The sequence below is a fragment of the Macaca thibetana genome, chromosome 3 (genome assembly GCF_024542745.1).
Source record: "Macaca thibetana thibetana isolate TM-01 chromosome 3, ASM2454274v1, whole genome shotgun sequence".
NCBI lineage: Eukaryota > Metazoa > Chordata > Mammalia > Primates > Cercopithecidae > Macaca > Macaca thibetana.
Genome location: NC_065580.1, coordinates 81534452 through 81546871, shown reverse-complemented (window position 1 = coordinate 81546871; position 12420 = coordinate 81534452). Strand labels below are relative to the sequence as shown.

General features: G+C 32.0%; 2 protein-coding genes across 7 annotated transcripts in view; one reads left to right on the top strand and one right to left on the bottom strand.

Moving 5' to 3' along the window:
• NDUFA4 (NDUFA4 mitochondrial complex associated) overlaps window positions 1-12420 on the top strand; it is a 711072-nt gene that overhangs the window by 490956 nt on the left and 207696 nt on the right. The gene's annotated exons all lie outside the window — the stretch shown is intronic.
• The window catches only part of PHF14 (PHD finger protein 14), a 200367-nt gene that overhangs the window by 18943 nt on the left and 169004 nt on the right, over window positions 1-12420 (bottom strand). Inside the window, exon 19 of one of the 6 annotated variants that reach the window (XM_050783015.1) lies at window positions 1382-1434. The exons of the other annotated variants lie outside the window; for them this stretch is intronic. Coding sequence (XP_050638972.1) covers window positions 1382-1434 — 53 coding nt within the window. The remainder of the gene's footprint in view (window positions 1-1381; window positions 1435-12420) is intronic. 6 annotated transcript variants of the gene reach the window in all.

Genomic DNA, 12420 nt, shown 5'->3' with positions numbered 1-12420 from the left:
AATTCTTATGATGTGCCACATGTTCAGGACAGGGAGGAGAACAGAGGTGATCTCCATTCTCAAGAAAATTATACACTTGAAAGGCAAACCTGCGTTCAATTTATGCCTCCGTTCTTCTTTATAGCCAGCAAACACAGAAACCTTCATGTTTCTTTAGCATATCAAATTATTTTGTTATAAAATGTTTCCTGCACAACAGTAACCATAACTATAACCAGTAACAATAACCATAAGCATTCTAACGCTTATTGTAGCTCTCTTGGATGTTCTTTCCCCATCCCATTCTCCTCCCTTCCTTCTTACCAGACGTGACCAATACAATGAATTGAATATTAATCACTCTCTGGCATATTGTTATACCTCAACATTTCATATGAATGTATAATGCTATGTAAATCTTCCATGACTTGCAATGTATTTTCAACATTACATGTATATATTTATCCATGTTATATTTAATATAACATATATGTTTTTCATATCAAAAGCTAGCCTCACACACCAGAAACATTCAAGTTAAAGTAACAATAAATATATCACTATTATTTAATCTTATTTTAGAGATGTTAGCCAACACAAGCAGAAAACAGATATGAAGTATAAAAATTGTAAAAGAAGAGGTGAAACTATCCTTACCTGCTGTATACTTAGAAATATCAAAAACAATCAATTGAAACACTATTATAAACAAGATAATTCAGTGAGAATCTGTATTCACACATGTGGAAAATCATCAGGAGGTAACAAAAAATAAAACTACAGATTATTCAAGACAACTTTTAAATTCTGTATCAGTATTCTTTTATTTATCTCCCTAAATTTCAAGACTGATTAAAAGGAATACTGCCCACCAAGTGTAGTTCTAGGAAGAGCAAATTGATATATTAAGTAAGTAATTTGCATTCAAAAGATAAATCAGATGCCAAGGTAAGTTGCAATAGATTGTCAACAGATTTCTAGACCATTTTTCTTTAAAGGGCCGTAAGATGTGAGAGCTAGAAGGTATCTTATTTAAAAATCATTTGATCCATTTTTTTGTTTGGTTTGTAGATAGAAAAGTCATTCCCAGAATACATAATGAACTTCCTCAGAGTCCCATAGCCAATTGGTAGAGTTAGAATCTGAATTTAGGTCTTCTAAGTTGTAGTCAGGAATACATTGCCATGGTGAGTCAGTACTGACAATAATGAGTCAATATGACTTTAGATCAAATGATGGCAAATCAAGCATGTTAAAAAAAATTTGTGTGTGTGCATCCTATGAATACATCTTTTTAAAACAATTGTCATGACCTTACCTAAAACATCTACATGAGCACAGCAGAAAATGCACAGGCTTTGGTGTCAGACAAATCTATTTTGAATCCTGCTTTGGCACTTACTATTGGTTTGACTCTGTGAAAGGCACATGACCCCTCAGTCTCAGTTTTCTTACCTGTAAAATGAAAACAAAACAAAACAAAAAAAGCCCTATTTCAAAGAATGACTTTGGGTTTAAATAAACAAAAATGATTAGGTATGCAAATTATGCTAGTAAAATGTTTATAACACAGTAAAAGTAGATATTCAAAACAATGTTAGCTATAGTTATTATAAAGTTTAAAATATATTTCCAAAAATTGCGGTTCAAAGTTGAGCTCAGATGCAGAGTTGATGAAAGTGTTTTTTCTTCTAATTAATATAAACATTTTGCTTCCTTTTCTAAAAGTTGTTATATTTTAAGAATTAAACTTATATAAATGTTTATATTTGTTTTTTAACCTACAAATGTGTATCTATCATGTGTCAGGTTCGGTTCTGGGAAATGGGGTAACAGTGGTGAACAATAGCATATCATCCTCATGGCCTTAAATTTCAATAGAAAGAGGCAACACACTGTTAACAGATAAATAATTTCATATTTTGATACAGTGAAAGAAACAGGGTAAAGGGACAGAAAGTATGGGAGCACATGTTCTCTTAGGCAAGATAGTCAAGGAAGCCCCTCTACAAAAGAGCTGACATTTGAGCAGAGACCTGAATGATTTGAAGGAAACAGTCAGGTACTGATCTGTGAGAAGAGAATGTACAGGTACAGGGAACAAGGGCAAGGGCCCTAAAATAGAAATGAGCATGGCATATATTAGCAGCAGAAAGGACAGGATACCTAGCATAAGATGAAAAATTACGTTGACTACATAGCCCATAATGGTTATTTGATTTGCAGTGAGAAGCCACTGGAGGATTTAAGAATTTAAATAATATGATTTGCTTTTGGGTTTTAAGCTTAATCTGGTTGTAGTATAGAGAAAGATGGGTAGAAATTAGGAAAGAACACAAATACAGAGATAAGGAAGCAGTCTATTGCAAACAGATCAGGAATGATGGTAACCTGGAGTACTGTAATATAATCAGAATGGAAAGAAGTATGATACACTTTGGAATTAAACAAAAGAAAGTAATTAGGAATGATTACTCTGCTTCTGGTTCTCAAAAATGATGAGACTAAGGTGGGAAAGACTGTGGGAGAAGTAAATTGTGATGGGAATAGAGAAGAATCAAGAAACCAATAATTCTATTTTAGTAACATTAAGTTTGAGCCAATCTTTAGTTATCTAGTGGGAATGTCAGGCAAACATTCGAATATGTGAATTTAGATCTCGGAAGAAGAGTTTGTGGATGGTATTACACATTTAAAAGTCCCCCAAATACAGGTAAAACTGCATGCAATCACTCAGGGACATACAAATAGAGAAGGGCCACAATGACCAAGCCTTAGTAATACAACTTGAGCACAAATGGAGAATTCAGCTAAGAAAACTGAGAAGGTTCTGCCAGTTACAAACAAAGAAAATTAGAAGTCATGAAACCAAGAAAAGAAAATGTTTCAAGAAAGAGGGAATGGTCGACATTGTTAAATGACATTGAGAGGTCAAGTAAGATTCAGACAGAGGCATAACTATTGGGTCTGACAAGAAAGAGATTGTAAGTGACATTAACAAGAGTCATTGTAGTGGAGTAATGGGGACCAAAGACTGTTCAAAATAGCTAAAATAGGGAATGAGAGATGCTATTTTGCACTTCACCCTTCCTCCTTAATTTCAGGAACATGGATAATAACTGGAGCTGTAGCAGCCATCTTCGAATCATAATGGAAAGACCAAAAGAATCATGGTAAAAATCACTCCTGATGGCCTTGAGCTGCTATCTCTGGACTTCTTAAGTGTTATATTTTATATGTCCTATATTTAACCGAACCTTTCTTGCAGCATAAAAATATATCCTGTACACCCAAACAACACATATGGCTCTCTATCCTAGTTTCTCAGTTTTCAGTTTGAATAAAAAATAGGCTGGGTGTGGCGGCTTATGCCTGTAATCCCAGCACTTTGGGAAGCCGAGGTGGCCAGATCCCTTGAGCTCAAGGAGTTCGAGACCAGCCTGGGCAACACTGCGAAACCCAGTCTCTACTAAAAAGTACAAAATTAGCCAGGTGTCATGGCATACGCCTGTATTCTCAGCTACTCAGAAGGCTGAGGAGGGAGAATTGCTTGAGCCCAGGAAGTTGAGGCTGCAGTGAGCTGTGATCGCACCACTGGACTCCAGCCTGAGTATCAGAGCGAGACTCTGTCTCTAAATAGATACATAAGTAAATAAAAACCAAAAAAGCTGCGTCGTTGATTTGCACAAAAGTGAGTCAATTGCATTTATTGTAAACAACATGCTTCATCATCTTTTTATATTTACATGTCCTAGTTATGCTGGAAGTGACCATGTGGAGCTAAATGTATCTATGAAAGGAAAATCTCAAACATAGTAGAGTTCTCTAAATGCTTCTGTAAAAATGTACATATATGTTGCCCTATACCCCCAACCATAGATAGATACTCAAATTTAAATATCTCAATTTCAATTTAGTGTCCTGAGAATTCTCTCTACATGATTGTAATCAGGGGTATATAATATTTTGTAGTCTTTCACGTATTTCTTAAAACATTTCCAATTCTGGTGAAAAGGAGAGACATGGAGGTAAGGAAATGGAGGTCCTGAGTTTAGATAACTATTTAGAAATTTTGCCATAGTCCAGAAATGGGGTAACAGCTGGAGAAGAGATGAGGACAAGGTTAGAGTCTCTGAAGAATAGAATCTGTTAAAACATTTGTTTGTCAAAGAAAATATTGAAGAAGAAATACCTCTTGAAGGAACAAAGATATTTCCCATCTGATATTCCTGTGGCATTAGTCTCTAAAGTCTTAAATCATACTAAAATTATTTTAAAATATAATTTTGTAATTTGTAAGTATATATGAATATATTTGTAATGTATGTAAATATATGTGAAATATTCTATTGAAGGAATTCTGACATTTTCACTGTAAAGCACTAGAAACTGTCAAAAAACAGAATATCTTGACCATAGATTTTCTAATAAAACATTTAAATATAATAATGTAATTTAATTAATAATAGTTTGTGATAAATTTAGGCTCAACATATCCAAGAGTTATCTGCCATTGCTTTTAAAAAAATTAATGAGAATATAAATTATGCTTTTACATTTTCCTCAGTTTGCTTTCTGATGATAATCCAACAAGTATAACATATGGTAATGTCTAATGTATATGATAGAAGTAAAAGAGCAAAAAATTAAAAGGTTTAGGCATCTATGATGTTAATTTACTGTTTTAATAAAATAAGATCATAACAATATTCCATATATCTACAAAGCATGTTACTTTTCATGCTCATTAGTATATTTCCTTGTGGTACAAACAAAAGCACAGTTATTTGATCAGAGAAGTAGTTCTTTAAATAGTTTGATGAAGTATATTAATATAATTTTAAAATAAAGTTGCTATTGAAGTGCTGCTTTAGGGCAATGGTAGTGTTAAAACTGGAAAAAATGCTTTCATAATTATAAAAAGTGAATCAGCACCTTTATATTATAAGAATCTGGAAATGCTCAATTCTTTTCTGCTTATAGTGAAGTAACTGCCTAATGAATTTGGAGATTTGCTCATTTTCAGTCTATATAAGTTTTAGCAACAATAATTATAGCATAGTGACTTTTTAAAAAATGTGAATTTTTCAGATATGAAGGATATATGCACAATCTAGGAAGAACTGTTTTTCCTCCTAGAGCCTCACTGAAATGGCCAACGGAATTTTAAAAAATAAGAGCGAAAAAGAGAGCAAATGAGGACATACACCTATAATAGTACTGAAACGAAGGAAAAACTTCTACCACATTTAAAAAATATCAAGAATATTTTGCTGGGACCTTTCAAACCAGATGAATTCCCCCTGCCACCTGCACCCCTCTGCTGAGGATTTAATTTTTTTAAAATCATTTTTATAATTGTGGTATAAAATAGACATAATATAAAAATTACCATCTTAAGCATTTTAAGTATACAGTTCAGTGGTGTTATTTATATTGTTGTGAAGCCATCACCATCATTCATCTCCATAACTCTATCTTGTAAAACTAAAACTCTGTTCCCGTTTGTACCACACAAAATACCCTATCCTCTCCTTTCCCTACCCACTAGCAACCATTACTCTACTCCCTGTCTCTATGATTTTTTACTACTCTTACTACCTCATATAAGTGGAATCACAGTATCTTGTCTTTTTGTGGCTTATTTTACTTAGCATAATGTTCTTAAGGTTCATTTATGTTGTAGTACATCTCAGATTTTCCTTCCTTTTTTTCTCCCACATTACCACAAACATTTATCATTTGTGTTATGAACATTCAAAATCCTCTCTTCTAACTTTTTAAGAATATACACTAAATTACTGTTAACCACATTCAACCTACAGTGCTATAAAACATTAGGAACATTAGTAAATATAATTATATATTATTATATAAATATCATATTATATTTAATTATATTTTATATAGTATTATAAATTATAGTGCTACAATAAACATGGGGTATAGGTACATAGTTCATAAATTACAATGCTGCAATAAACATGGGGTATAGGTACATAATTTATAATTATATATTATAGTGCTGCAATAAACATGGGGGTGTATGTATCTCTTCAATATACTAATTTCTTTTCCTTTAGATAAACACCTAGTATTGTGATTGCTGGGTTATAAGTTAGTTCTACTTTTAGTTTTTTGAGAAACATCCATACTGTTTTCCATAATGGCTGCATGAATTTACATTACCATCAACAGTATACAAGATTTCCCTTTCCTCTGCATCCTTGCTACCATTTGCTATTTTTTGTCTTTTTGGTTATGGCCATTCTAATTGGGATGAGAAACCTCATCATGGTTTGATTTGCAATTCCCTGATGATTAGTGATGTTGAGCATTTTTTCACATACTTATTGACTGTTTGTATGTCTTCTTTTGAGAAATTTCTACTCAGATCCTTTTTAAAATCGGACTATTTGGGGTTTTTTTGCTGTTTAGTTGTTTTGAGTTCCAGGTATGTTCTATAGAGCACTTACTGGGTGAATACTTTGCCATTACTTTTTTTTTCCCCATTTTATAGGTTGTTTCTTTATTCTGTTGATTGTTTCCTTTGCTGTACAGAAGCTTTTTAGTTTGATATAGTCCCATTTGTCAATTTTTGGTTTTGGTACCTGTTTTAAGAGCACCTTGGGTTTTTCTTCCAGTTTTCATGTCACTTGTCTAGATACATTTTCTACACCATAAACATCAAAAGGATAAAAGTTATGACCTGCAAGAATACTAGAGTATTCCCCTGTACAATTAGTGGGTGTTACACTTACAAGATGCTTAGTAGGTATTTGTTAAATAATGGTAAAAAGAAAAGCTAGGAAAACATACACCAATATGCAAATAGCAGTAATCTCTGGAAGGTAGGTCATGACTTTTATTTTCTTTATCTTTTCTTTATTTTTCTGCTTTTTCCAAATAATCTATAATAAACATGCATTATTTCCATAAAGAAAACAAAATAATACAGTCAAAAATGTATTATTTCTTAAAGTGACCTGTCACTTAATTCCTTATTAAATAAATCATAGATAAGGAACAATATAAAAAAATTGGCTGGGCATGGTGGCTCATGTCTATAATATTAGCACTTTTGGAGGCAGAGGCGGGAGAATCACTTGACCCCAGGGGCTTGAGACCAGCCTGGACAACATAATGAGACCTAGTCTCTACAAAAAATAAAAATAAATTAATGTTTCATGGTGTTTTACAGAAAACATTTATGCTAAATGAAGTTTATATATTTTATTTACAAATTATTATAGCATATTATCTTCAAAAAATTATTTAGGCACACATTTTAGTACTATAAACCATAGTTCAATATAATTTTGTTTTTCCATTGTTGAAAAAGCCAATTATCAAGCCAAATTCAAGAAATATAGATTCCTAAAGCAAGACAAATATTTCTGACAAAACTAAAATGCTTTATATTCCTGATTTCTAAGTGATGCGGATCAAATAGATAACTTTTTCCTATTCTATACAAATATTTCACTGTACAACAAGATATAAGCAGTAGTAAATTATAGGGCTACAATTTCTGTGTGGGAAGAAAATTCTAGATTTTTTTTTTGACTGATAGTTTGTATATTAGCCAATTAACCCTTAAGTCATTAAAGGAGTGTTATCAATGTATACTTAGAATAACAATTTGTTTCTGAAAACTTACAGTAGAAAACTGTAATCTGGTCACATAGGAACTATTTCATTTATATTTTATTGCATCTTAGGAGTTTTGTGAAAATCTTGGATAGTTAACAAGTGACTAAAGCAAACTCTTACCATCATTTATTCCCCTATCAAACCTAACAGGATCTTCTTTATACTAAGGTTTATGATGATGATAGGTTAAACTTGTCACAAGCATTTTTAATACTGCTTTTTTACTTTAATATATGGAAGACACATTTTCAAGAAGGAAAATGCTGATGTTATCTTGTTTATAAGCTTGCTGCTGAAATGATTTAGATAGTTTTCTTTTCTACATGATATCAGAATAAGGCACTTCTTTTCAAGCAATGAATGATAGCTGATACTTCAAACTTATTCTGTTTGTATTTCCTAGTCCAGGAAAATGATAAAACATAAATATTTATTCTATATAAACAGAACAGGCACAAGATGCAGATAAAAATGATCCATTATGGAGCAGTGAATAATTGCTATGTGTATCACTATAAGAACAGAAAAGGGCATCAAGTATTTCGACTAGCTTTAAATTTGAAGATACCCAAGTTTACTGAGAAAATAAAAAATCTGTAATTTTATATGTTGGGATAATATGTGTTTGTGGTTCATAATTTTTCATTGATAATAAATTTAACATTGTTGTCCACATTTTGGAGAAAGCTCAATAAAACTATTTGCTTTTACTGAGAAGCATATGCAGCAGTAAAACTAAAAACAATGAAAACCCCTAAAAATTTAAAAAATCCCAATCTAAAAATAAGCAGTGAAGCTATTTGCTTATTTAATTTTCTGATTTCTAGATCTTCAAAGTATGGCCATTTGAAATTTTCTAGGTAAATACTTTTGGTAATTTGAGTAAGATATGCTAGTATTTTTCTCTCACAAAAGCAGTATTTATTTTCAATTGTGACAGATGAGACAGTAAGAAAAAGGCAGTAGCAAGTAGGAATAAAAAACACCTGTATCAATAATAAAGTCATATAAGTATGAAAAACTTACAGGTGTTAGACACAAGTTCAGACTAGGTTTAAAAAGTGAAACACAAAAATACCAATAATCAGGTAGAGATTTACATACTGTCACTGATGCAACATGGATCTATTAATAATTTCAAGGAATGAAATCTGTACATAAGATAAAAGTTCCCTGTAGGAAACATCTACCGAATTATACTCTTGATGCAACTTAGGCTATGATATAACACATTGCAGGGAACATTTTAAAATAATTTATTTTATATCAAAACAATGAGAAAATATTTTTACTTTTTCTGCATATAACAAACAATAAACCCAACTAGCATAATCATACTGCAAGATATATATACTTTTTGGGAATTGTGTAGGCACTGTAAGAGATTTAATCACAAAATGAGCACTGGATTCTGTACTATACAGGGGAAAGACCATTAGACTTGGAGACAGAAAGTCAAAGTTCTTATCTGGGCATGCCCCTACTTATTACATATCTTCAGACAATTCATTTACAATCCTTCTGAACTCTGAATTTCTTAATTACAGAGATAATCTTGAGGGAAACAAGATCTAAAAGAATTTGGCCAGTTGATCTAAATTTAAGTTATACAATCTCAACTATGCTAAATGAATGAGAAACACAAGTAAAACTTAAGGTGTAACTGGATTGATATTTTCCTAAAACAACCTTGGAGAATCAATTCATTCCCTGATGAGGAATGTAAACTCAGGAGGGTTAAGGAATTTTCCTAGAGTGACACAGCTAAGTGGAGAAGTAGATATTCAAATCCAGGTCTCTCTTACCTTCATGTTCCTCAGAACATATTTTATTTAATTTCTATTTTACGGAAACAGACATGAAAAAGGAAGTTACCTAAAACATACAAATGTAACAAACAGGAAACAGTATTGGCTTTTTGACATTTACATGAAGAAACTGATCATATATCAAAGCCGCTTCCCAGGAATTAAACATTTCTCAGTGTCAGTAAGTACTTGGGAACAATTTCAGATAATGCCAGCATTTGCATTCTACTGCCATTCTACTGGCATAAAGCTCTTTATTTTATCATAAATAGTATAGAAATTTCAATCCTATTATTTGACCATGTTTAAAATCCTATTATTTCAACTTATTTGCTTGAAATGGTAGTCTCTTTAAATATTTCTGTATAGTATATTCTTGCAATTATGGATTATATTATTTCTTTGTATAAGAAAAACAAGAAATTTATATATCCATAGCTCATTATTGCTGAACAAAGAAAGATCTCATCACAAAAGCCTGAAAAAACCCTACACAAAATTAGCAGTATAGGCAAAATATTACTTTCTCCGATACTGTATATATTTGCTTCTATAACTGCATTCACATACCTAGATACTTAGCAAAAAACATATAGACTTACATATCAGTCATAATGTACTATAACGGCCAGTGCACACTACTCTAAACAAAATGTAGATTTACTAAGTTGTGAACAACATTTGTTTTAAAGGTGAAATTGAATAGGTAGAATAAAATAGGGTATATTGCACATAGTAAGGATAAAAAAAGTTTTATTTCAGTGTGGGGGTGTATGCATGTGTATATATGGTAGGGTTGTATAATGGGCTATGTAGGGCTGTGTCTATGGGTATGTGTAGAGTTGTTTGTAGAGATGTATGTACAGGGGTGTGCAGATGTTTGAGAAGGTTTATGTATAAAAGTATGTGTAGTCATGTATAGAAATGTGTATAGAGGTGTATGTAGGGATGTGTACAGAATGGTGTGTAGCAACGTGTAAGACGTTACAGGGTAACTTGTATTTCTTACTGTGAGTTCTAGTCAAAGACCTCTGGAAGTTACTGCTCCAACCAACCAGCTTGTTAGACTGGGTCATTCTCACTATTCTAACAAGAATCTCGAAGTTAATGTCATGATTATATGGACTTGCTGATCACAATGATGTATTAGTATATTATTAGGAATAGTACACTAAGTCATACCCTATGGAAAATTTTACTCAATTTTCATCAGTTCTATAAACATTTACCTTAAGTTTTATTTTGTACCTCAGAGAGTACCAAAAGTTATCTGTCTTATATTTTCTAGTTTTTGTAATTTATTTTTCACTTATTTCAGAAACCAAGGTAAATGACTGACACAATACACACTTGACTTCCCTTTTAAACCTCCAATACTTTAGGGTTACTGTGAAATAGATACATTCTTCATTTAAATATAATAAAACTTGGTAAAATCCTTTAAATCTGATTTCAAACCAAAGGCTGATGATTTCTGTTTGTCTTTAATTTCTCACAATATAAAATTCATCAAAGTGTGACAATTAGTTAACTCCATTAGGCTAACTTGATTATATTCCTACATAGGTCAATATGTAAAGTTATTTAAATTGAGAACAGAGCTTGTAAAATTAATCTTCTTATATAATGCAAATGACACTAAGTCATGTATTAAACACTCCCCAAATAGCAGAAGAAACAGGTGAGAATACATTAAAATAAATATAGTGATTCTGGATGGTGAAAGATAGATGAATGCCTAATTTTTAGAAACACCAATCAAAATTATTTAAACATTTTCTCTCATTGTTTTTTAATAAATCTGTAAATTTTAAAACAAATTATAAATAATTCACTTCTATGATAGTGGCAAATTTTGTGTTAAATTACTCAAAATTGCTTTCTACTGTCAATTTCAGTGAAACTAGAAGAACATATTTTTAAAAACAAAAATTTTCATATGTATATAAATATTGTGAATATGAAAACAACAATAATACCATTTGCAGACCTCCTTGCTCCCTGAGATTTTTATAATATCTTCATGGTCTTAGCTTGTATTAGATATTTTAAAACTCATTCAGGGAAAAAAAGAAAATATTTGTTTTAGAAACATCATCTTCCCCAAGCTACCAACATAGGAAAAAAATGTAACAACCATCTGTTGGTATTCAGATAGGTTACTTGAGTTCCAAGTAACACAATGAAGCAAATGACAGTGAAGCAAATGACACTGAAGTTGAGTATAAAATAACAGAAGTCTTCAAATTGTAAAAGCAAGGAAAATACAATTAAAAACACATTATTCCCACTCTTTATGTTAAGACTGAGTACTTGTCCCTCACGATCTCTTTTCTAAAAACTTTAAAGAACTTGCACAAATGATATGCAAGTGAGATAAATTTTAGAAATTAAAATATTTGTTAAGTATATGATTTACATAATGTTATTGTTTTACTTTATTCTGCCAAATAGTTCCTTGTTTAGTTTAATTATCACAATTGATGCTGTTAACACAAGTGAATCTACTGTTTACTTCTTAATTTAATAGTACGCTCATTGTGTGTAGGGCACAAAACTGGCTTTGCTTGAAAATAATTTTTAATGTTTACTATGTAATAATAAGGGATAAAGTGGGTAAAAGTTGATAATGCCAGTGTTTATCAACTGCTTTTTTTTTTTTCATTATCACCTTCTAAGGAGTCGCTTTAGAAATACTTTTCCGGCCAGGCGCGGTGGCTCTATGCCTGTAATCCCAGCACTTTGGGAGGCCAAGGCGGGCAGACCACAAGGTCAAGAGATCAAGATCATCTTGGCTAACATGGTGAAATCTCGCCTCTACTAAAAAATACAAAAAATTAGCCGGGCGTGGTGGAGAGCGCCTGTAGTCCCAGCTACTCGGGAAGCTGAGGCAGGAGAATGGCATGAATCTGGGAGGCAGAGCTTGCAGTGAGCTGAGATCATACCACTGCACTCCAGCCTGGGCGACAGAGCAAAGACT